The following is a 23915-nucleotide window of genomic DNA, read 5'->3' as shown; positions in this document are numbered from 1 at the left end:
AACCTCTTTCTGTAGCTCTTTGGTGCTCCTTTCTATTTGCTAGAGGGGATGCTGTCCAATTCATGAATCATTGAATAAAGCCAATTAGATCCTCAAATTTGCTCAGCTGAATTTTAGGCGGTTTTTAACACAATGATCCCCCAGTAGCAATGAGCATAGTTAGTACTCAGAAATTATCCATGAATAGTAGACAGTGATCTTTGGAAAAGTGATTGATTGCAAATCTGGCCAAGAAAAATACAGATGAAAATGGGAACACATGCTAGAGAACAAAAACCACTTACAGATCAATGGGGTAAAATACACATAGGAGCAAGCTTGAGGAGGCAGACGTTAGCAACATTATGGAGTCAATTAAAACACCTAAAAGAATAATTTTTTAAAATGGAAGGAGGAAAACTTCCACTTCTGAGACAATAGAGTAGATGTACTTTTCCTTATTCCACTTCCTAAGTACAACTAAAACCCTGGACATTATATATAAAACAAATATAAGAAGACTCTGAAAGATGGAGAGAAGACAAAATAGCTAGGGACCTCAGGATCCAAGGAACAAAATAGTGATCAGGTCACTGGGTTTCCTTTTTGCCTCATATATTCCAAATTCAGAGCTAAAGGAAGTGACAACCTGGAAATGCCAAGGGCTGCAGACAGCAAATGCCCCCAAACAAGCCTGCTTTCTGTAACCAATGGACAAGGAAAGGGGCAGCCTAGCAAGACAGAAAGCTTTTAATCAATAATCACTATGCTCCAGACAAATATCACAGAAAAAATTGTGGCCCCAGTCCCACCCACACTAGTAAAGACTAAGCAGGAAGCCTAGACTTCCACCCTCACCAGCCTGTAATGATATGCCTCAATCCCCGCATCCTCCACTAGAGGGTATCAGACAGGCCAAGAAGGGAACTGAGACATTTGTCTCCATCCAGTAGTGATGAGGCTATCCCTACCAGGAAGTCAGTGGACACCATGTGGGGAGCCAGAACTCCCACCCTCCCTCTGGAGTAATAAAAATCTCCCAGCTCAGGTTTCAAAGAAGGATGACTGGGAAACCTAGATTTCCACCTCGACCTGTCAATAAACAGGCAGTGTCTCCCAATTCCCCTGCTGAAGCACTATCAGTGAAAGCCAGCTAAAAACAGAAGATTTAAATAAGATCCAGAGTCTCCTAAGATAATATGAAAATATCCAGGTTCCAACCAAAATTCATTCATAACAAGAAACAAGAAAAACTCAAACTGAATGCAAAAATACAATCAATAGATGCCAAGATAACAGGATGTTAGAATTATCTGACAAAGACTTTAAAGCAGCCATGATGATGAAAATGCTTCAACACGCAATTACAAACACACTGAACAAAATAAAAAACTGAAGAATCTAAGGAAAGAAACAGAAGATACAAAGAATCAGCAAGTAGAAATTTTAGAAGTAAAAAATATAATAACTAAAATTAAAAACTGGATGAGCTAAAAAAAAAAAATGGAGAGGACAAAGGAAACAATAGTGAACTGCAAGAGAAAACAATAGAAATTACCCAACTTAAAAGACAGAGAGAAAGTAGACTGAAAAAAGAGCCTCAGCAACCTGACAGACTACATTTAAAAATTTAACCTTCGTGTTCTCAGAGTCACAGAAGAAGAGGAAAAAGAGAGTAGCAAAGGAAAAGAACTTGAACAAATAATAGCTAAAAACTCTCCAAATTTGGCAAAAGACAAACATTCAAGAAAATGAGTAAATCCCAAATAGGATAAATCTGAAGAAATCTACATTAAGACACATCATAATCAAACTTTTGAAAACTAAAAATTTAAAAAATTCTTGAAAACAGCAAGAGAGCAATGACATGTTACTTATGGGGAAAATTAATTTGAATGACAGTGGTTTTCTCATTAGAAACCATAGAGACCAGAAAGAAGTGGCACAAAAGTGCTGAAAGAAAAGGAATGCCAAACCCAAATCCTATATCCAGCCAATATATCCTTCAGTACTGAAGGGGAAATAAAGACATTCTCAGCGGCTGGCCAAGTGGCACAACAGTTAAGTTTGCGTGCCCTGCTGCGGCGGCTGGGGTTCACTGGTTTGGATCCTGGGTGTGGACTTGCACACTACTTATCAAGCCATGCTGTGGCAGGAGTTCCACATATCAAATAGAGAACGATGGGCACAGATGTTAGCTCAGGGCCAATCTTCCTCAGCAAAAGGAGGAGGATTGGCAATGAATGTTAGATGAGGGCTAATCTTCTTCTTCAGAAAAAAAAAGACATTCTCAGATGAGGGATAGCTAAGAAAATTTATCACCCTCAGAACTTCCCTGATAAATGGCTAGAAGAAATTCTTTAAACAGAAAGGAAATGATTAAGCAAGGGATCTTGGAACAAGTAAACAAAAATATGAGTAAGAACAATAGACTTTCCTTCTCTTGAGTTTTCTAAGTTATATTTCACAGTTAAAGCACAAATTATAATGTTATCTGATGTGATTCTGAATGTATATACAGGAAACATTTGAGGCAATTACAAGCAGAAGAGGGAAAAGAAATATAAAGGGAGATAAGTTTTCTATTCTTCACTCAAGTCAATAAAATGAGGACACAGTTAATAAGTTATATATGTATAATATAATACATAGAACAACCACTAAAATAGCTATACAAAGAGATATACGCAAACGCCCTGTAGATACATCAAAATGGAATTCTAAAAAATGTCCAAGAAATACACAGAAAGCAGGTGACAAAAACAAAGAAACAAAATGAACAAATATAAAACACAAACTGAAATGGCAGATTTAAACCTTAATATATCAATAATTATACTAAATCTAGGTGGTCTAAATATGCCAACTGAAAGCCAAACATTGACAGAGTGGATTTTTAAAACATGTCTCAACTATATACTGTCTAGAAGAAATTTATTTCAGATGCAACCATATAGGCAGGTTGAAAGTAAAAGAATGGAAAAAATATATTATGCAAACACTAACCTTTTGATTTGATGTAAAAAAAAAAAGCAAGAGTAGCTATATAAATATCAGATAAGGTAGACTTTTGAACAAAGAAAATTACCAACACTGAGAAGAACATTATATAATGATAAAAGGGTTACTCCACCAAGAAGACATAGCAGTCCTAAATGTGTATGTACTAAACAACAGAGCCACATAATATGTGAAGCAAAAACTGACAGAAGTGCAAGGACAGACAAATCTACAATTATAGTTAGAGACATCAACACACCTCTCTCAACAACTGATACAATAATTAGACAGATAATCAGCAAGCATATAAAATAACTCAACAACAGCATCAACCAACAAGACCTAACTGACATTTATAAAACACTTCACCCAACAACAGCAAATACATATTATTTTCAAGTACCCGTGGAAAATGTACTAAGATAGACCATCTCTGTGCCATAAAACAAACTTCAACAAATTTAATAGAATTGAAATCATATAGAGTATGTTCTCCAACCATAATGTAACAAAACTAAAAATCAACAGAGAATGATAACAGGAAATTTTCCCAACCTTTGTAAACTCAACACATTTGTAAAATAAATCTATGAGTCAAAGAGGAATCTCAGCAGGAATTTTTGAAAACATTAAACTGAATGAAAGTGAAAATAAAACATCAAAATTTGTGAGATACCAACCAAACTAGTGCTAGGAAGGAAATATATAACGCTAAATGCATATATTAGAAAAGAGGAAAATTCTCAAATCAATAAGTTCCCACCTCAAAAACCTAGAAAAAAAGAACAAACTAAATCTTAAACAAGCAGAAAGAGGATAACAAAGGTAATAAATATTAGAGCAGAAATCGATGAAATTGAAAGCAGAAAAATAAAGGAAATCAATGAAACAAAGAGCTGCTTCTTAGAAAAGAGCAATGAAATTGACAAACCTCTAGCAAAAATGCCAAAGGAAAAGAGAGGGAAGACTCAAACTACTAATATTAGGAATGAAACAAAGGATAACAAGACAGAACATGCAGACATCAAAAGGTAAATAAGAATATCATAAACACCTCTACACAAGTAAACATGACAACCAATGGACTAATTCCTAAAAACAACCCCACAAATATCACAACTCGCCCAGTATGAAATAGATCATTTGAATAGCTCCATAACAATTAAGGAAATTGAATTCATCATTTTAAAAACTCCGAAAAAAGAAATTTCCAGGCCCCAATGTTTTCACTGGAGAATTCTACCAAACATTTAATGGAGAATTAACACCAATTCCATACAATATCTTCCAGAAGACAGAAGAGGAAGGAACACTTCCCAATTCATTTGATGAGGACAGTACTACTCTGATACCAAAACCAAAGACATTACTAAAAAACAAAACTACAGACCAAGACCAATATTCCTCATGAATATTGGTGCAAAATTCCTTAGCAAAATATAAGCAAATATAGTTCAGCAGTATGTAAAGAGGATTATACATCATAATCAAGTGGGGTTTATTTCAGGAATGCAAGTCTGATTCAATATTCAAAAATCAATCAGTATAATCCACCATATTAACAGACTAAGTAAGAAACATCATATGATCCTACCAATTGATGCAAAAAAAAATTCAACTATTTAAGATAAAAACTCCAAAAAACACAGGAATAGAGAGGAACTTCCTCAATGTGATAAATAACATCTACAAAAACCTACAATTAACATTATACTTGATGGTCCTAGACCAATGCTTTCTTCTAAGATCAGGAAAAAGTCAAGAATCACTCTCATCACTCTTATTCAACACAGTGCGAGAAGTTCTAGCCAATGCAATAGGTAAATAAAGAAAACAAAAGGCATACAGATCAGAAAGGAAAACATTAAACTGTCCCTATTTGCAGATAACATGACTGTCTATATAGAAAATCTCATGAAATCTATTTTAAAAAGTTTGCAGGAGGGGCTGGCCCCATGGCGTAGTGGTTAAGTCCAGTGCATTCCAATTTGGTGGCCCAGGTTTGTGGGTTTGGATCCCAGGCATGGACCTACACCAGTCATCAGCCATGCTGTGGCAGCAACCCACATACAAAATAGCGGAAGACTGACACCGATGTTATCTCAGGGCTAATCTTCCTCAAGCAAAAAAAAGAGGAAGATTGGAAACAGATGTTAGCTCAGAGCAAATTTTCCTCACCAAAAGAAAAAAGAAAAAAAAAGGTTGCAGGATACAAGAGAAACATGCAAATATATCAATGGTATTTCTGTATAATAACAACAAATACTTGGACATTGTAGCCACCCCTGACGCAGGAAGGGTTAATAATCACTGGAAAATGCTTGCCAACAAACTGTGACCCGGAGGTGAGAAGGCCGGTTAGCCAATGACGGGTAAGACCTCCAGGGGGAGGCAACCTAAGCCAGGCATCGGTCGCCCAGGGGCACAGATGGAGACACGATATCGGGAGCAGGAGGGGCCGTTGCCAAGGAGGCCTTGCATGCTCCGAGATAAAATATACGAGCACAGCAATAACATGATAATATCAAAACAGAGGCCAAGAGAGGGCTCCTTGAGAAATCACTAAGAATTCTTGGCATTTGCAAATTACTTCATCCAGAACACCTGTGTATGTTTAACAGATGTAAGCTATGTATATATTGAAACGCTGGTTATAATAAACTCAGAGTGGCCATCAGCCCTCTCCACATCTATCCTGGTGTGCACATTGGATTGTGACACCGACAGACATCGAAACTGAAAATACAATACCAACATTCACAAAATTCAAATGCTTAGGTGTAAATCTAACAAAACATACACAGGACTTGTATCTAGAAAATTACAAAAGATTGATTAAAGAATTCAAAGATCTAAACAAATGGAGAAAGAAAACATGTTCATGGATTAGAAGACTCATTACAATAAAGACGTCAATTCTCCCCAAATTGATATACAGGTTTAATGCAATTCCTATAAAAATCCCAGCAAGATCTTTTGTAGATATAGACAAGATTATTCTAAAATTTATATGGAAAGACAGAAAAGCTAAAAGACAGAAGAATCTCCTAAGGAACTAAAACATTGAAAAAGAAAAGAATGGGAGAAATCACATTCAACAACCTATTGTATAGTTATCAAGACAGTGTAGTATTGGCAGAAGGATAGATACAGAGATTAATATAACAAAATAGAGAACCACTAATAGGCTTAATTGATTTTTGATAATGATGCAAAATTAATTCAATGCAAGAAGAACAGCCTTTTCGACAAATGGTGCTGAACCAATTGGACACTCATAGGCCAAAAATGAACCTTGACTTATGTCTTACCACTTAAACAAAAATTAACTCAAAATAGAGCACAGATTTAATGTAAAACTACAAAAGTTTTAGGGAAGAATGCAGAAGAAAATCACGACCTGGTAATAGGAAAAAGTTCTTAGAGTTAACACCAAAAGCACTATTCATAAATGAAAAAACTTATAAATTGAACTTCATCAAAATCAAAAACTTTTACTCTGCTAAAGACAGAAATTCACTTTCACAGGTTGAATTTTATGGTATATGTTAATTATATCCCAATAAAGCTGGAATTAAAAAAAAGCTGCTCACTGGTAGAAAATATTTGCAAACAACATATCTGACAAAGGACTATTATGTAGAATATATAAAGAACTCTCAAAACCCAACAGTAAAAAAGTAAACAATCCAATTAGAAAATCGTCAAAAGAGATGAAAAAATATTTCACCAAACAGATACAGATACAGATGGCTGATAAGCACAAGAAAAGATATTCGCCATCATTAGCCATTAGGGAAACAGAAATCTAAACTACAATGTGATATCACTACACACCTATCAGAATAGCTAAAACAAAAAAATAATGAGAAACATAAGCCCACACAAAAACTTCTACACTAATAGTCACAGCAGCATTATTGGTAATAGCCAAAAAGTAGAAATAAGTCAAATGTCCATAAAATAATGAAAGGGTAAATAAAATGTAGTACATCCATACAATGAAATATTATTCAGCCATAAAAATGAATGAAGTACTGGTATATGCTACAAAATGATTGAACCTTGAAAACATTATACCAAGTGAAAGAACGCATACACAAAAGGTCACATATTGTATATTTCCATTTATATGAAATGTCTACAATAGGCAAATCTATAGATGCAGGAAGTAAATGTGGTTGCCAGAGTAGGGGTGGGAAAGGAGGGAGTGTGAAATGACTGATGGGGGTAGACTTTCTTTTAAGGGTAATGAAAATGTTCTAAAATTAGATAGTGGCAATGATTGCATAACTCTGTGAATATACTAAAAACCACTGAATTGCTTACTTTAAAGTGGTGGGTTTTATGATATATTAATTATATCTCAATAAATTTATTTTAAAAATAAGCAATCAAAGTTTCCAACAGAAATGATGTATAACCAGTAAGTAAAAAAATAAATCAGAGGGGCCAGCTCCATGGCTGAGTGCTTAAGTTCACGTTCTTTGCTTCAGCAGCCCAGGGTTTCACCAGTTTGGATCCTGAGGACAGACATGGCACTGCTCATCAAGCCATGCTGAGGTGCCGTCCCACATAGCACAACCAGAGGCACTCACAACTAGAATATTCAACTATGTAGTGGCGGCGAGGGGGTGCTTTGGGGAGAAGAAAAAAAGAAAAAAGAAGAAGATTGGCAACAGATGTTAGCTCAGGTGCCAACTTTTAAATAAATCAATCAATCAGAAAAAGAAAACAGTGACAACACCAAATGTTGGTGTGGATATAGACAGAGTGGATCACTCACATATTGCTGATGGTAATGCAAAAGGATACAGCCAATCTGGAAAACAGTTTGGCAGTTTCTTTAAAACTAAATATATGCAGCCACAAAACAACCCGGTGATTGTACTCCTGGCATTTATCCCAGAGAAATTAAAAGTTATGTTCACACAAAAATCTATATTCAAATGTCTATAACAACCTTATTCACAATTGCCAAAGACTGGAAAAAAACCAGATGTCCTTCAACAGGTAAATGGTTAATCTGCAGTACATCCATATCATGGAAGATTCCTCAGCAATAAAAGCAATGAACTATTGACACACAGCAACTTGGTGGATCTCCAAAGAATTTACACTGAATGAAAAATAAAAAGGCCAATCTCAAAAAGTTTCATATTGTATGATTCCACTTATGTAACATTCTCAAGATGACAAAATTATAGAAATGGAGAAGAGATTAGAGGTTGCTAGGGTTTAAGGAAGAGCTGGGGTTGGGGAGAGAAGTGGGTGTGGCTATAAAAGAGCAACATGAGGGATCCTGGTGGTGACAGAAATGGTCTGAATCTTGACTGTACAGAGGTCAATGTCTAGCAGTGGTATTTTACTATAGTTTTTGCAAAATGGTACATTGGGGGGAACTGTGTAAAAGGTACATGGAATTTCTCTGTATTACTTCTTACAACTGCATGTTAATCTACAATTTCCTCAAAAGAAAAAAGTTAGTTTTAAAAAAAGAAGGAGGGGGGGAGGTCTTACAGTAGGATGCCAGTTAATCAATGTAGATCAAATAACGGATTAGGAAAATAACCACTCTGCAAACCCCAGTATAATAACTGAACAAACATCAGTAGGTGCTAACATGTAGATGTGAACAATTCCTGCTAAACATGATAAGCACATGGTGCCTTAATACTGCCCATAATTACCATGCAATACTACAGATCGCACACTAACTGCAGGGAGAAAACTATGCCTTAACAATGGAGTGTTCCAGTGGCTGCAACTCTGAGTGATCTAACTCATCATCACCAAGAGGGGGACAACTTGACATGATATATCTCCTGATGTGATACAATATTGAGTACATGGCACAAAACCTTTTCAACCTGAATTTAATCTACCCTTTACTTAACTTCCAGTTTACACACAACATGGGAAATAGTTTTTTTAAATTAAATGACACCTGAGAAATTAATCCATTACAGAATCTGAAACATTAGACAAGTCACTGGCCTGGACTCCTTAAAACATTGTAGCCACTCCTGATGGCCTAGTGGTTCAAGTTTGGTGCACTCACCACTTCAGTGGCCCAGGTTTGTTTCCCTGTCACACAACCACACCACCCGTCAGTCAGTTGCCATGCTGTGGTGGTGGTTCACATAGAAGAGCAAGAAGGACTTACAACTAGGATAAGCCCCATGCACTGGGGCATTGGGGAAGGGAAAAAAAGTCAATGTTAAGGGAAAAAAAATAGTGGATAGAATAGTGCTCAATTAAAATAAATAGACATAAAAATCAAAAGCAATGAATTAACCTTGATAGAATCTTGGTTCATACAATATCAGGAATAGAACATTCGTTGGACAATTGGGAAAATTTTAATTTGGGCTGAATATTAGATTACACAATATGGAATTGTTGTTAACTTTTGTATGTGTGATAATGGAATTCTGGTTATATTGGAGAATTTCCTTATTCCTAGCAGATCCTGACAGATTTATTCATGAAGTGTCAGATATCAAAACATTAATTCCAAATGGTTTAACAACAACAACAAAAAACTGCACACAGCTACATGAAGCAAATTTAGCAAAAATTTGATGTGTTCAATCTAAACAGAGGATATCTAGGTGCTCATCATATACTCTTTCATCTTTTCTTCATCTTTATGAGCGTCTTTCAAAATGCTCATAAAGAAGAGTTGAGAAAAAAATTACTAAATTCTTAAAACAAAGACAGGTATCATTTTTCCCCATAAAACCTAGTATCTTTGGATGGATAACACTGAGAGCTGGAGTCCTAGATATCGACTGATCAATTTTAGTACAGAAAATTTTAAATCTTACTTTTAGGTGAAAAAGTTTAATAAACTTGAGAATATACTCATTACATATTTGAGAGACAAAGACTTACTATCTGAATTTGTAAACATAAACAAATCAATAGAAAGTTCAACACTACAATATAAAGATGCTAAAGACAATCAATTAAGAAAATATAAAAGAAAAACAAATACTACAAGGCTGATTAAGAAAGTAAAAGAGTTGGGCGCAGTCCTGTGGCCAAGTGGTTAAGTTCGCATACTCTGCTTGGGTGCGCCAGGGTTCCCCAATTCAGATCCTGGGTGCAGACCTAGCACTGCTCATGAAGCCACGCTGAAGTGACGTCCCACACAGAGGAACTACAAGAACCTACAACTAGGATATACAACTAGGTACTGGGGGGCTTTCAGGAGAAAAAAAAAAAAGAGAAAGATTGGCAATAGATGCTGGCTCAGGGCCAATCTTCAAAAAATAAAAATAAAAAAGACAGTGACTTTAAAAAAAGTAAAAGAATTGGAAACATTGAGAAAAAACAAGGTATCTAAGAATGTAAAAGCTTTTGAAAAGTAAGAATATCCACAGTTGCTGTGGGCTGGAGAAACTGATCCTTTGCATTCACCTTTATTGAGAGGGTAATTTATAGAAACATTCTAGAGCTGTGCTCTTCAATATAGTAGACACTAGTCAAATGTGGCTGTTTAAATATAATTAAATTAAAATTCAGTTTCTCAGTCACAATAACTATATTTCAAGTGCTCAACCCTACATGTAGCTCCTGACATATTGGACAGTGCAGACACAGAACATTTCCTTCACTGAGAAAAGTTATATTGGATAGTGCTATTGTAGAAACTCTACCTAGAGACAGACTATAATAAAAGAAGCATGTCATTTAGTCTAGAAGTTCCATTTTAGGCAATTTACTAAGGAAATAATATCTTAAAGATGTACCTGACAATTTAAATCATAACAGCAAGAAGATGGTACCAATCTACACGGCCACTTGCAGTGTGGTTTATTGGGAGAAATTATAAATGGCAATACAAAGGTATACTTTCTCAAATGGGAAGATAGTCACAATATAAGGTGAAATTAAAAATGCAGGTTATATAAAACCCTTTAAGACCATTTTCATATTTTTCCTAAAAGAAAGATATCAAGATATAAAATCCTATTTACATACGAGAACAGATAACTATAATGAAAGATTTGGCATGAGAAATTGGCAGAACTCCTTCAGACATATTTCAAGACTAATTTTCTCACAGGAATAAAAATAAATTAGAGAGGAAGCATTCAAAAAGAGCATACCATTACATCAACTTTGGATGATTTCTGCTTTAATGCTGCTTTTTATTTTCTCAGCATTACCTTTACTATTTCACATACTGTTCTCTACCAGAGTATGTGTACAGTGCATGCGTTTGAGGTTTAATCTTCTTTTGATTATCAAAATTCCACTAAAGTTAGTACACTAAAACTAGATATCAATGCATGGGTGACAATGTTATATTTGTTTATGAGGGTCAAATAACTGAAAATGTATTAAATATAAAATAATAGCAAATTTCACCAGATCATTAACAAATGTTATGAAGCACATTAATATAAGTGTGGTTCATTTCCAAGGAAAAAATGAGAGAGCTAAATTTTGCTGAAGGGCAACACTGAATAACACTACCATAAACACGGCCTCCAACTCACTTGTCATGGCAGTTTTTGAACTTCTGCAATTCCTGACAACTTTGAAAATTTGGGGAGGAATTGCATTGTTTTGAATTTTGTGCATAATGTGAGAATTTATTAGTATTGTACAGTGTTATATATATAATAGAAAATGCTATCTCATATTTGCATAATTAAAATTTCTCCCAAAATGCTATAGTACTGTATTATACAATATATACACAAAAACATAGAAAGAGAAAGAGAGAAAGATGGTCTAAATAGCTAACTTTTTAAAACAGACTATGTTATTAATTCTTTGTAAAATTAAAAACTAATAATATTTTGTAAAAACATTAACACACGTCTCCTCATGGAAGAATGTATTACATTGCTGTAGGCTGACATTCCTTCTGAAAACATCTAGCAAAGCCCATAGAAAAACAGAAACATATTTTAAAAGCAACAGACAGTTGTGGAAGCAACAAGGATAAGGGAGACCAAAAATTCAGAATAGGGAGAATCATGAAGAGGTGAAATCCAAATTTCCTGCTATTTGGGCTTTTTTCTTTCTCCTCATAGTATCTTCCAATTCTGGATACAAGCAGAGCACCTGGACTTGTCTTGCACCAGGAACTGTGTCTCTGCTGAGGCAAAAAACAAAGAAACAAAACTTTTAGCAGTGGTATAGCATTGGAATGACAAATTCAACCCGTGAAGTACCTCAAATACACAACTAGTATTCACCACAAAACATTTGTTGAATTCTGAGTCTACCAAGAGGCTAATGAGATGAGACCAAATGCTTCCAAAAAGGCAGAATGAAATCTAGGTCAGTCTTGCAGTGCTTAGAAAATAGAGACCTTCAGGGTGAGGTTACCTGAAAAGAGAACAGGAAAGATGGGAAAACCCTACACAATGTAGTGAATTGCTCTTAAGGATCTAGTCCACTTTTAACCTGGGACAACTTACTGATTCTGGCACAGAAAGAGGTTGAGAATAGGCTTGAACCTCTGAAGAAAATAGTTGTGGAGAACAGAGATTTTAGCATTCATAAAGTACCAGAGTTAAAAGGAAAAATTTGAGCATCTGAAGTGTGTCAAGGTAAGTACAAATTTAAAATTCCATGAGGAGAAAGACTTAAAATTTCTTAAGGGAAGAATTTAATTTTCCATAGTCTTTTAGGGCTGATGAGAAAAAGACCCACCAGGCTATCAATTGATAGCCCAGTAGAGCCATACCCAAATATCAAGAACAAACCAGAAGTAGACCAAAATTACAACCTAGTTCTGACCAAGATTCATCCCAGACTGAACCTGTTTAGTTCTCTACCCTATGTGTCCAAGAGATGGAAGGGAGAACTCTCACCAATGGAACAGGACATCGTCTGGAGCCTCAGTAGTACTTTTACATACAATGTCCAGCATAGAGTCAAACAGAACTAGACACACGAAGAGGCAAGACCATTTTTCTGCTAGTAAAGAGAAAAACTCCTATGTTATATGCAGGTCAACTTACGACCTAGTGTCTAAAGTTTACAGAAAAAGATTATAAAATAATTAGGGTTACTTTATTAAAGAAAATAGAAGAAAAATAGATAAATGAAATTCACCAGAGAATTGATATCTATAAAAAAGAACAAAATGGAAATTTTAAAATTGAAAAAGGGGGCTGGCCCTGTGGCTAAGTGGTTAAGTTTGAGCACTCTGCTTCAGCAGCCCAGAGTTTCACTGGTTCGGATCCTGGGTGCAGACCTAGCACCGCTCATCAGGCCACACTGAGGTGGCATCCCACATGCCACAACTAGAAGGACCCACAACTAAAAACATACAACTATGTACTGGGGGGCTTTGGGGAGAAAAAGGAAAAATAAAATAAAATCTTTAAAAAATTTTGAAAAAGCTATATGATATTAAGAAATCAACTGACTAGATTAACAGTACATAGGACATAATGACAGATAGGATTAATGAACTGGAAGACAGACCAACAGAAAATACTCAAAGTGAAGCACAAGGTGAAAAAAAGAATAAACACTCTAATAACAATACAGTCAATGTAAATATGACCATATAAAAGTCAATCATTTGTATTTCCATATACCAGCAACAAACCTATGGAAACCAAAATTTAAAATACACAGCACTTACAATCACTAAAAAAGAAAAAATATTAAATACTTAGGTGTAATCTAACAAAAACATGTACCAGAGCAGTCTACAAAAAACTAGAACATGTTTCTGAGAGAAATCAAAGAAGATCTAAATAAATGGAGAGATACCCTCTGTTCATGGATTGGAAGACAACACGGTAAAGTTATCAGTTCTCCTCAAACTGACATGCCAAGTTTGAGACAATTCCTATAAAAATTCAGCAAGATTTTTTTATTGAGATAGACCAGATTATTCTCTAATTAAATGAAAAGCAAAGGATTTAGAGTAAGTAAAATGATCTTGAAAAAAAGTGGGAGAATCAGTCCATTTGATTTCAAGACATTTGGGGGGGCTTTCTAAAAATTATTTTATTGAGTTCATAATGGTTTATAACATTGTGCAATTTCAGGTGTACATTATTACTTATCAGTTTCTGTATAGACTGCATCGTGCTCACCACCAACAGTCTAGTTTTTATCCAACACGATACATATGTGCGCTTTACCCCTTTCACCCCCCCAACCCTGGTAATGACTACTCTGGTAATGACTACTCTGTTCTCTTTATCCATCTGTTTGTTTATCTTCCACATAAGAGTGAAATCACGCAGTGTTTGTCTTTCTCTGTTATTTCATTTAACATAATACCCTCAAGGTCCATCCATGTTGTTGCAAATGGGATGATTTTGTCTTTTTATATGGCTGAGTAGTATTCCATTGTATATATATACCACATCTTTATCCATTCATCTGTAGATGGGCACTTGGGCTGCTTACACATCATGGCTATTGTGAATAATGCTGCAGTGAACCCAGGGGTGCATAAATCTCTTTGCATTGTTGATTTCAAGTTCTTTGGATTAATGCCCAGTTGTGGGATGTCTGGGTCATATGGTATTTCTATTTTTAATTTTTTGAGGATTCTCCATACTGTTTTCCATAGTGGCTGTACCAGTGTGCATTCCCACCAACAGTGTATGAGGGTTCCCTTTTCTCCACATCCTCTCCAACAACTGTTATTTTTTGTCTTGGTAATTATAGCTATTCTGACAGGTGTAAGGTGATATCTCATTGCCGGTTTGATTTGTACTTCCCTAATAACTACTGATGTTGAACATCTTTTCATGTGCCTATTGGTCATCTGTATATCTTCTTTGGAAAAATGTCTGTTCATATCCTCTGTCCATTTCGTTTTTCTTTTTGCTGAGGAAGATTCGCCCTGAGCTAACATCTGTTGCCAATCTTCATTTTTTTATATGTGAGCCGCCACCACAGCATGGCCACTGACAGGTGAGTGGTGTAGGTCCATGCCTGGGAACCACACCCAGGCCACCAATGCAGAGCACACCAAACTTAAGCACTAGGCAACCAGGGCTTGCCCATCCTCTGACCATTTTTTGATTGGGCTGTTTGTTTGTTGTTGAGTTGTATGAGTTCTTTATATATTTTGGAAATTAACCCCTTGTCAGTTATATGATTTGCAAATATTTTCTCCCAGTCAGTGGGTTGTCTTTTCATTTTGTTCATGGTTTCCTTTGCCTTGCAGAAGCTCTTTAGTCTAATGTAGTGCCATGGTTTATTTTTTCTTTTGTTTCCCATGCCTGAGTAGACTTGGTATTCAAAAAGATGCTGCTAAGACCAATGTCAAAGAGTGTACTGCCTATATTTTTCTCTAGGATTTTTATGGTTTCAGGTCTTATATTCAAGTCTTTAATCCATTTTGAGTTAATTTTTTAGTATGGTGCAAGATAATGGTCTACTTTCATTATTTGCCTGTGGCTGTCCAGTTTCTGAACACCATTTATTGAAGAGACTCTCCTTTCTCCATTGTATGCTCTTGGCTCCTTTGTCAAAGATTAGCTGTCTGTAGATGTGTGGTTTTATTTCTGGGCTTTCAATTCTGTTCCATTGATCTGTGTCTATTTTGGGGCCAGTACAATGCTGTTTTGATTACTATAGCTTTGTATTATATTTTGAAGTCGGGAATTGTGATATCCCCAGCTTTGTTCCTTTTCCTCAGGATTGCTCTAGCTATTTGGGGTCTTTTGTTGTTCCATACAAATTTTAGGATTCTTTGTTCTATTTCCGTGAAGAACGTCATTGGAATTCTGATTGGGATTGCATTCCATCTGTAGATTGCTTTTGGCAATATGGACATTTTAACTATGGTTATTCTTCCAACCCAAGAGCATGGAATATCTTTCCATTTCTTTATGTCTTCTTTGATTTCTTTCAATAATGTCTTATAGTTTTCATTGTATAGGTCTTTCACCTCCTTGGTTAAATTTATTCCTAGATATTTTATTCTTTCTGTTGCAATTGTAAATGAGATTGCATTTTTGACTTCTCTTTCTGCTAGTTCATTATTAGTGTATAGAAATGTAATAGATTTTTGTAAGTTGATTTTGTACCCTGCAACTCTGCTGTAGTTGCCGATTATTTCTAATAGTTTTCTAGTGGATTCTTTAGGGTTTTCTATATATATAGGATCACGTCATCCACAAACAGAGTTTCACTTCTTCCTTTCCAATTTGTATACATCTTATTCCTTTTTCTTGCCTAATTGCTCTAGCCAAAACCTCCAGTACTATGATGAATAGGAGTGGTGAGAGTGGGCACCCTTGTCTTGTTCCTGTTCTCAGAGGGATGGCTGTCAGTTTTTCTCCATTCAGTATGATCTTGAATGTGAATTTGTCATAAATGGCCTTTATTATATTGAGGTACTTTCCTTCTATATTCATTTTTATAATTGTTTATTTATTATTTAAAAAATTTTATTAATATTAATTTTTGTGTGTGTGTGTGAGGAAGATTGGCCCTGAGCTAACACCTGTACCCATCTTCCTCTATTTTGTATGTAGGATGCCACCACAGCACGGCTTGATGAGTGGTGTGTAGGTCTGCACCCAGAATCTGAACCTGCGAACTCCAGGACGCCAAAGAGGAGCACGCATTCTTAACCACTAAACCACCAGGCCAGCCCTCCTTCTATACTCATTTTGACAGTTTTTTATCAGAAATGGAAGTTAGATCTTGTCCAATGCTTTCTCTAAATCTATTGAGATGATCATGTGATTTTTATTCCTCATTTTGTTAATGTGGTGTATCACATTGATTGATTTGTGGATGTTGAACCCTCCCTGTGTCCCTCATATAAATCCCGCTTGATCATGATATATGATCCTTTTAATATATTGCCCTATTCAGTTTGCCAGTATTTTGTTGGGGACTTTTGCATCTATGTTCATTAGCAATATTGGACTGTAATTTTCCTTCTTTGTGTTGTCCTTGTTTGGCTTTGGGATCAGGGTAATGTTGGCCTCATAGAATGAGTTAGGAAGGATTCTGTCTTCAAATTTTTGGAATAGTTTGTGAAGGATAGGTATTCAATCTTCTCTGAATGTTAGAATTCTCCAGAGAAGCCATATGGTCCTGGACTTTTGTTTCAGGGGAGGTTTTTTTATTGCTGTTTCAATCTCTTTACCTGTGATTGGTCCATTCAGATCCTATATTTCTTCTTAGTATCATTTTGGGACGTTATATGGGTCTAAGAATTTAGCCATTTCTTCTAGGTTATCCAATTTGTGGACATATAGTTTTTCATGGTATTCTCTTATAATCCTTTGCATTTCCGTGGTATCCATTGTAATTTCTCCTCTTTCATTTCTAATTTTATTTATTTGAGCCTTCTCTCCTCTTTCCTTAGTGAGCCTGGCTAAGAGTTTGTCAGTTTTGTTTATCTTGTCAAAGAACAAGCTCTTAGCTTCATTGATCCTGTCTACAGTTTTTTTGGTCACTATTTCATTTCTTTCTGCTCTAATTTTTTATTATTTTCCTCCTTCTGCTGACTTTAGGCTGTGTTTGTTCTTCTTTTCCTAGTTCTGTTAGGTGTAGTTTAAGGTTACTTCTTTGAGATTTTTCTTCTTTGTTGAGGTGGGCCTCTATTGCTATGAATTTTGCTGTTAGAACCACTTTTGCTGCATCCTTTAAGAGTTCGTATGATGTATTTTCATTTTCATTTGTCTCCAGGTATCTTTTGATTTCTCCTTTGACTTCTTCATTGATCCAATGATTGTTTAGCAGCATGTTGTTTAGTCTCCACATATTTGTGAGTTTCCCAGCTTTTTTCTTATAGTTGATTTCTAGTTTCACAGCATTGCAGTCAGAAAAGATGCTTGATATGATTTCAGTCTTCTTAAACTTATTGAGGCTTGCCTTTTTCCCAACATATGGTCCATCTTTGAGAATGTTCCATGTGCACTTGAGGAGAATGTGTATTCTGTTGGTTTGGATGGAATGTTCTACATATATCTATTAAGTCCATCTGCTCAAGTGTTTCATTTAAATCCACTATTTCCTTGTTGACTTTCTGCCTGGATGATCTATCCATTGATGTAAGTGAGTGTTGAGGTCCCCTACTATTATTGTGTTGCTGTCAATCTCTCCCTTTAGGTCTGTTAATAGTTGCTTTATATACTTTGGTGCTCCTGTGTTTGGTGCATATAGATTCATAAATGTTATGTCCGCTTGATGGAATGTCTTTTTTATGATTCTATACTGCCCCTCTTTGTCTCTCATTGGTTTTTTTTTATCTAGATGTCTGCTTTGTCTCATATAAGCATGTCAACACCTGCTTTCTTTTGTTTGCCATTTTCTTGGAGTGTCGTCTTCCACCCCTTCACTTTGAGTCTATGTTTTTCTTTAGAGCTGAGATGTGTTTCCTGCAGACAGCATATTGTTGGGTCTTTTTTTAAAATCCATCCAGCCACTCTGTATCTTTTGATTGGAGACTTCAATCTATTTACATTTAGAGCGATTATCAACATGTGAGGGCTTAATACTGACATTCTGTCTTGTTTCCCAGTTGTTCTATACTTCCCTTGTTTCTATTCTTCCCTTGTATTTCTGTCATTTCAATTTGGTGGTTTTCTGTTTTCTCTTTATTTATCATTTGTGTCTTTGCTCTGATTTTTTTTTAGTGGTTACTATGCGGTTTGCATAAAAGATCTCATAGATGAGATAATCCAATTTCTGCTATCCTCTTATCTCCATTACCCTAAGCAGGTTCCAGCCCTCTCCCCCTTCTAAGTTATTGTCGTAACAAATTATTCTGTTTTGTGTTGTGAGTTGGTGATTAACATGAAGTGTTTATACTTATTTTTGATGCTTTCCTCCCCTTTATCTTTCATGTCATAATTAAATGTTTGCCAACCTGTTCTGATAGTTGTAATTTTTAAATTTTGTCTGTTTATTTATCTCCTTGCTCAAGACTTTGTAAACCTTTGCCTCTTTGTTTCAGATATGAGGACATCTTTGATCATTTCTTATAAGGGAGGTCTAGTGGTGATGAACTTCCTCCACTTTTGTTTATCTGGGAAAGCTTTTATTTCTCCACCATACCTGAAGGATAGTTTTGCTGGATAGAGTATTATCGGCTGACAGTTTTTTCTTTCAGTATTTTGAATACATCATTCTAATCTCTCCTAGCCTGTAAATTTTCTGCTGAGAAATCTGCTCAAAGCCTGATAGGGGTCCTTTGTAGATTATTGTCTTCTGTCTTGCTGCCCTTAATATTTTTTCTTTGTCATTGACTCTTGCCAGTTTTACTATTACATGCCTTGGAGAAAGTCTTTTTGCATTGATGTAATTAGCAGTTCTATTGGCTTCGTACAGTTGTAAGTCCAGTTCCTTCCCCAGGTTTGGAAACTTCTCAGCTATTATTTCTTTGAACAAGCTCTCTGCTCCTTTCTCTCTCTCTTCTCCCTCTTGAATACTTATAATCCTTATGTTGCATTTCCTAATTGAAGGAATTATTTTATAAGTACAGTAATCAAAACTGTGTGGTATTGATGGAGGAACAGACACAGATGAACAGAATATAGAACCCAGAAACAAACTCACACTCCATCAAAATTAAAAGCTTTTGCTCTGAGAAAAATTCTGTTAAAAGGATGAAAAAAATAAGTTATAGACTAGGAGAAAATGTTTACACATCACAAATCTGACAAAGGATTAGTGTTTAGAATATATAAAGAGCTCTCAAAACAAAAAAGAAAGGAAAGAAGAAGGAGGGAGAAAGCAGGGAAGGATGAATTCCAGTAGAAAATGAGCAAAAGACAAAAACAAATATTTCACTGAAGAGGATAGACAGCTGGCAAATAAGCACATGAAAAGATGTTCAACATCACTATCCAGTAGGGAAATACAAGTTAAGACAAGGGTGAAATATTATTACACACCTATTAGAACAGTTAAAATGAAAAATAGTGACAATACCCACTGTTCACGAGGATGCAGAGACACTGACTCTCTCACACACTGTTGTGGGAGTGTAAAATGGTATAGCCACTCTAGAAAACAGCTTGGCAGTTCCTTATAAAACTAAATATACACTTATCATATGACCCAGCAATTTTACTCTTGTGCATTTACCCCAGAGAAATGAAAAATTATTCACACAAAAGCATGTACACAATTGTTCATAGCAGCTTTAATTACAATAACGAAAACCTGGAAATAGCCAAAATATCCCTCAACAGATGAATAGTTAAACGAACTGATACATCCATACCATAGAATGCTACTTAGCAATAAACAGAAAGCACTATTGATACATGCAACAACTTGGATGGATGAACTCATGCTTTTACATAGCTAGGTACAGATATGTATCTATGTATCTATGTGTGTATGCATGTGTTTGTTCCTTAGCTATTTCCAGTGAGAGGTACAGGAGCAGTGATATTATAAAAGTAATGAGCACATCTGGCACCTAGATCTTAATTCCTAAATACCATTCTTCACTAGAAGGAATCAGGGTTCACTGGAGAAATGGCTGGATCTAGGGAAGGGGCTAGGAAAGTATGATGAACTTGAAACATCTTCTGACAGAAAATGAGAAAGAGCTCAAGGAATAATGGAAACATCAAAGGATACAGGAGCTAGAAGAAGAGCAATTTGAGTTTCCAAATATATAAGGACACTCATGGATAAATACAATTCATGTGCCAAATTGATATAAATAAACTACAGTCAGTTCTTGCTATTCATAGTAGCTGTGTTCTACAAAGTCACTGCAAACACTGAATTAGCAAATACTGAGGCAGTGCTCCTAGAAGAAATACAGAGTTAGGTTCCTATGAGCCTCTGGTCAGAACATTTTTGTCAACGCATCAATACATAATGTTGTTTTACATGTAATTAGCAGTTCTATTGGTTTCGTACAGTTGTAAGTCCAGTTCCTTCCCCAGGTTTGGAAACTTCTCAGCTATTATTTCTTTGAACAAGCTCTCTGCTCCTTTCTCTCTCTCTTCTCCCTCTTGAATACTTATAATCCTTATGTTGCATTTCCTTTAAAGGCACCTTATTAATATATTATATATATTATATAACTTGATTGATTAACATTGAATTCATGGGCAACAGCATTGTAACTCATACCTGAACAAAGCTTTTCTCATACAGTATTTTCTCCATAAGACACATCACAGTCTTCTTGCACTTAGGAACACTAGACAGCACTTCAGCACTATGTTTGGGGGCCATTCTAAACAGTAAAATCACCAACAAAAAGCACAAAATGTAAAGACATGGCACTAAATATACCAGGAAAAGGAAGACTGTTGACAGTATGAGAGTTGAAACATGAAGGCAGAGTATCCTCCTGGTGAGAGTGCAAACTGGCACAGCCATTATGGAAATCAGTATGGAGATTCCTTAAAAAATTAAGAATAAAACTACCATATGATCCAGTTATTCCACTGCTGGGTATTTTCCCAAAGAACATGGAAACACAGATGCATAAAGATATATGCACCCCTATGTTCATTGCAGCATTATTCACAAAAGCCAAGACTTGGAAGCAACCTTGGTGCCCATGATGGGAAGAATGGATAAAGAAGATGTGGTATATATACACAATGGTGTACTACTCAGTCATAAAAAGGATGAAATCTTGCCATTTGTGACAACATGGATGGACCTTGAGGTTGTTATGCTAAGTGAAGTAAGTTTGAGGGAAAAAGTCAAATGCCATATTATCTCACTCATAAACAGATGATTAAAAACAACAACAATCACATAGAGACAGAGATTGGATTGGTGGTTCCCAGAGAGGGAGGGGAGAGGGCGAAAGGGGTGATTAGGCACATGTGTGTGGTGATGGATTGTAATTAGTCTGTGGGTGGTGAACATGATGTAATCTACACAGAAATTGACATATAATGATGTACACCTGAAATTTACATAATGTTATAAACCAACGTTACCGTAATAAAAACTAAAATAAAATAAAGAAGACAGAGTATCGCAGTGTTCAGCCTCAGCTGGAAACGTAAGCATCAGTCAACTCAAAGTTTTCACCACAGTGCCCATGTCCACAACCTACAGTGGAAGTGACACAAGTACTGATTTTGAAGTTATAAATAAATTGCAGCAAATAGGCAAATTCACAAAGATAGAATCTGAAAATAATGAGAATCGACTGTAATGGGGGGGGGGGAATGGGAAATTCTTCAGGGTAGAATACCAATGAAATAATGGATTCATAAAATCAGTAATGGATATTTAAACTAATGCACAAAAGTTTCATGAGAAATATTCAGGGGGCCGGCTCCATGGCCGAGTGGTTAAGTTCGCGCGTTCCGCTGCGGTGGCCCAGGGTTCGGATCCTGGGCGCAGACATGGCACCGCTTGTCAGGCCATGTTGAGGCGGGGTCCCACATCCCACAACTAGAAGGACCTGCAACTAAGATATACAACTATGTACTGGGGGCGGTTGGGAAATAAAGCAGAAAAAAAAAGATTGGCAACAGTTGTTAGCTCAGGTGCCAATCCTTAAAAAAAAAAAAAGAAAGATTCACATTTTGTCATAGAATTTTCTGCAAAAGTTATGCATTCACTATACAAGGGGAAGAAACTGACTTTCGTAGTAGAAAAACCCGGTGGATATAGGTTAAACAATGACTAAAGTGAACATCACCAACATCAGTACAAAGCAACATCACGGGCCTCATGGTATGATGAACTAAAACAAAACATCGCTTTATCACATTCCCTCAAAGATTGCAAAGCTGCATCCAATCAAAGAGGAAACTTCAGGAAAAAACCCAAACTGAAAGATATTTTACAAAACAACTGATCTACACTCTTTAAAGGTAAGGTCAAAAAAGACAAAGGAAGACAAATTAAAGGAGACTAAAGAGATATGACAATTAAATATAATACATAATCTTGGACTGGCCTCTGGACTGGAAAAATAAAAACAGCTAAAAAAGATATTATTGGGAAAATTCAGAAATTTGAATTGGACATGGATTACATAAAGAATCAATGTTAATTTCCTGATTTTGATAATTATACTGTAATTATGTAAGAAAATGTCTTTGTATTTAGGAAATAAACAATGAAGTATTCAGAGGTAAAAGATCATGTCAAGAACTAACTCTAAAATGGTTCATAAAAAAGTATATATATATATATATATATATTATACATACACCAAAAGCCACACATACAAATACATATATACATATGCTGTATATATGTGTATGTATGTATATAAATGCACATGTGTGTTTGTGCATGCAGAGAGAGAGAGACTGATACAGCAAATGGGGCATCAGGTAAACAACTGGTGAATCTGGTTAAAGAATATATGGATGTTACCTCTATTATTCCTGCAACTTTTCTGCACTTTGGAATTATATAAAAATTAAAAGTTAACAAAAAATATAAATGGATTAAGTACTCTAATTAAAAGACAGATATGTTCAGAATGGATAAAAAAGCAAAACCTAATTAAATGCTGTGTACAAAAAGCTATGCTTAAATACAAACACAGATATGTTCAAAGTAAAAGAATGGGAAAAGATATACTATTCGAACACTAAGCAGAAGAAAACTGGTGTGGCCATATTAATATTAAGCAAAGCAGACTTCAAAACATGGAGTATTAACAGAGATAAACAGTGACACTTTGAGATGATAAAAGATGTAACAATTGTACATGTGCGTGCACGTAATAACAGAGATCAAAATATAGATGTCCAGGGGGCTGGCCCCGTGGCCGAGTGGTTAAGTTCGCGTGCTCCGCTGCAGGCGGCCCAGTGTTTCATTGGTTCGAATCCTGGGTGCGGACATGGCACTGCTCATCAAGCCACGCTGAGGCAGCATCCCACATGCCACAACTAGAAGGACCCACAACGAAGAAAACACAACTATGTACTGGGGGGCTTTGGGGAGAAAAAGGAAAAAAATAAAATCTTTAAAAAAAATACATTTTCATGTTATTATGTGGAAATAGGATTAAGACC

At 35.8% G+C, this 23915-nt stretch overlaps 1 protein-coding gene across 5 annotated transcripts in view; it reads right to left on the bottom strand.

Moving 5' to 3' along the window:
* LOC124235547 (zinc finger protein 180-like) overlaps positions 1-23915 on the bottom strand; it is a 118508-nt gene that overhangs the window by 31252 nt on the left and 63341 nt on the right. Inside the window, exon 6 of one of the 5 annotated variants that reach the window (XM_046653732.1) lies at positions 10553-12097. The exons of 3 other annotated variants lie outside the window; for them this stretch is intronic. In XM_046653732.1, the coding sequence (XP_046509688.1) occupies positions 11837-12097 (261 nt within the window). In that variant the 3' untranslated portion in view covers positions 10553-11836. Of the gene's footprint in view, positions 1-10552; positions 12098-23915 lie in introns of those variants that run through there. One more of the 5 variants, XM_046653733.1, reaches the window with a different exon arrangement.

The sequence above is a fragment of the Equus quagga genome, chromosome 2, assembly GCF_021613505.1.
Source record: "Equus quagga isolate Etosha38 chromosome 2, UCLA_HA_Equagga_1.0, whole genome shotgun sequence".
NCBI classification, from domain to species: Eukaryota; Metazoa; Chordata; class Mammalia; order Perissodactyla; family Equidae; genus Equus; species Equus quagga.
Note: the sequence above shows the minus strand (reverse complement) of the source record. Positions and strands in the feature narration are given on the sequence as shown.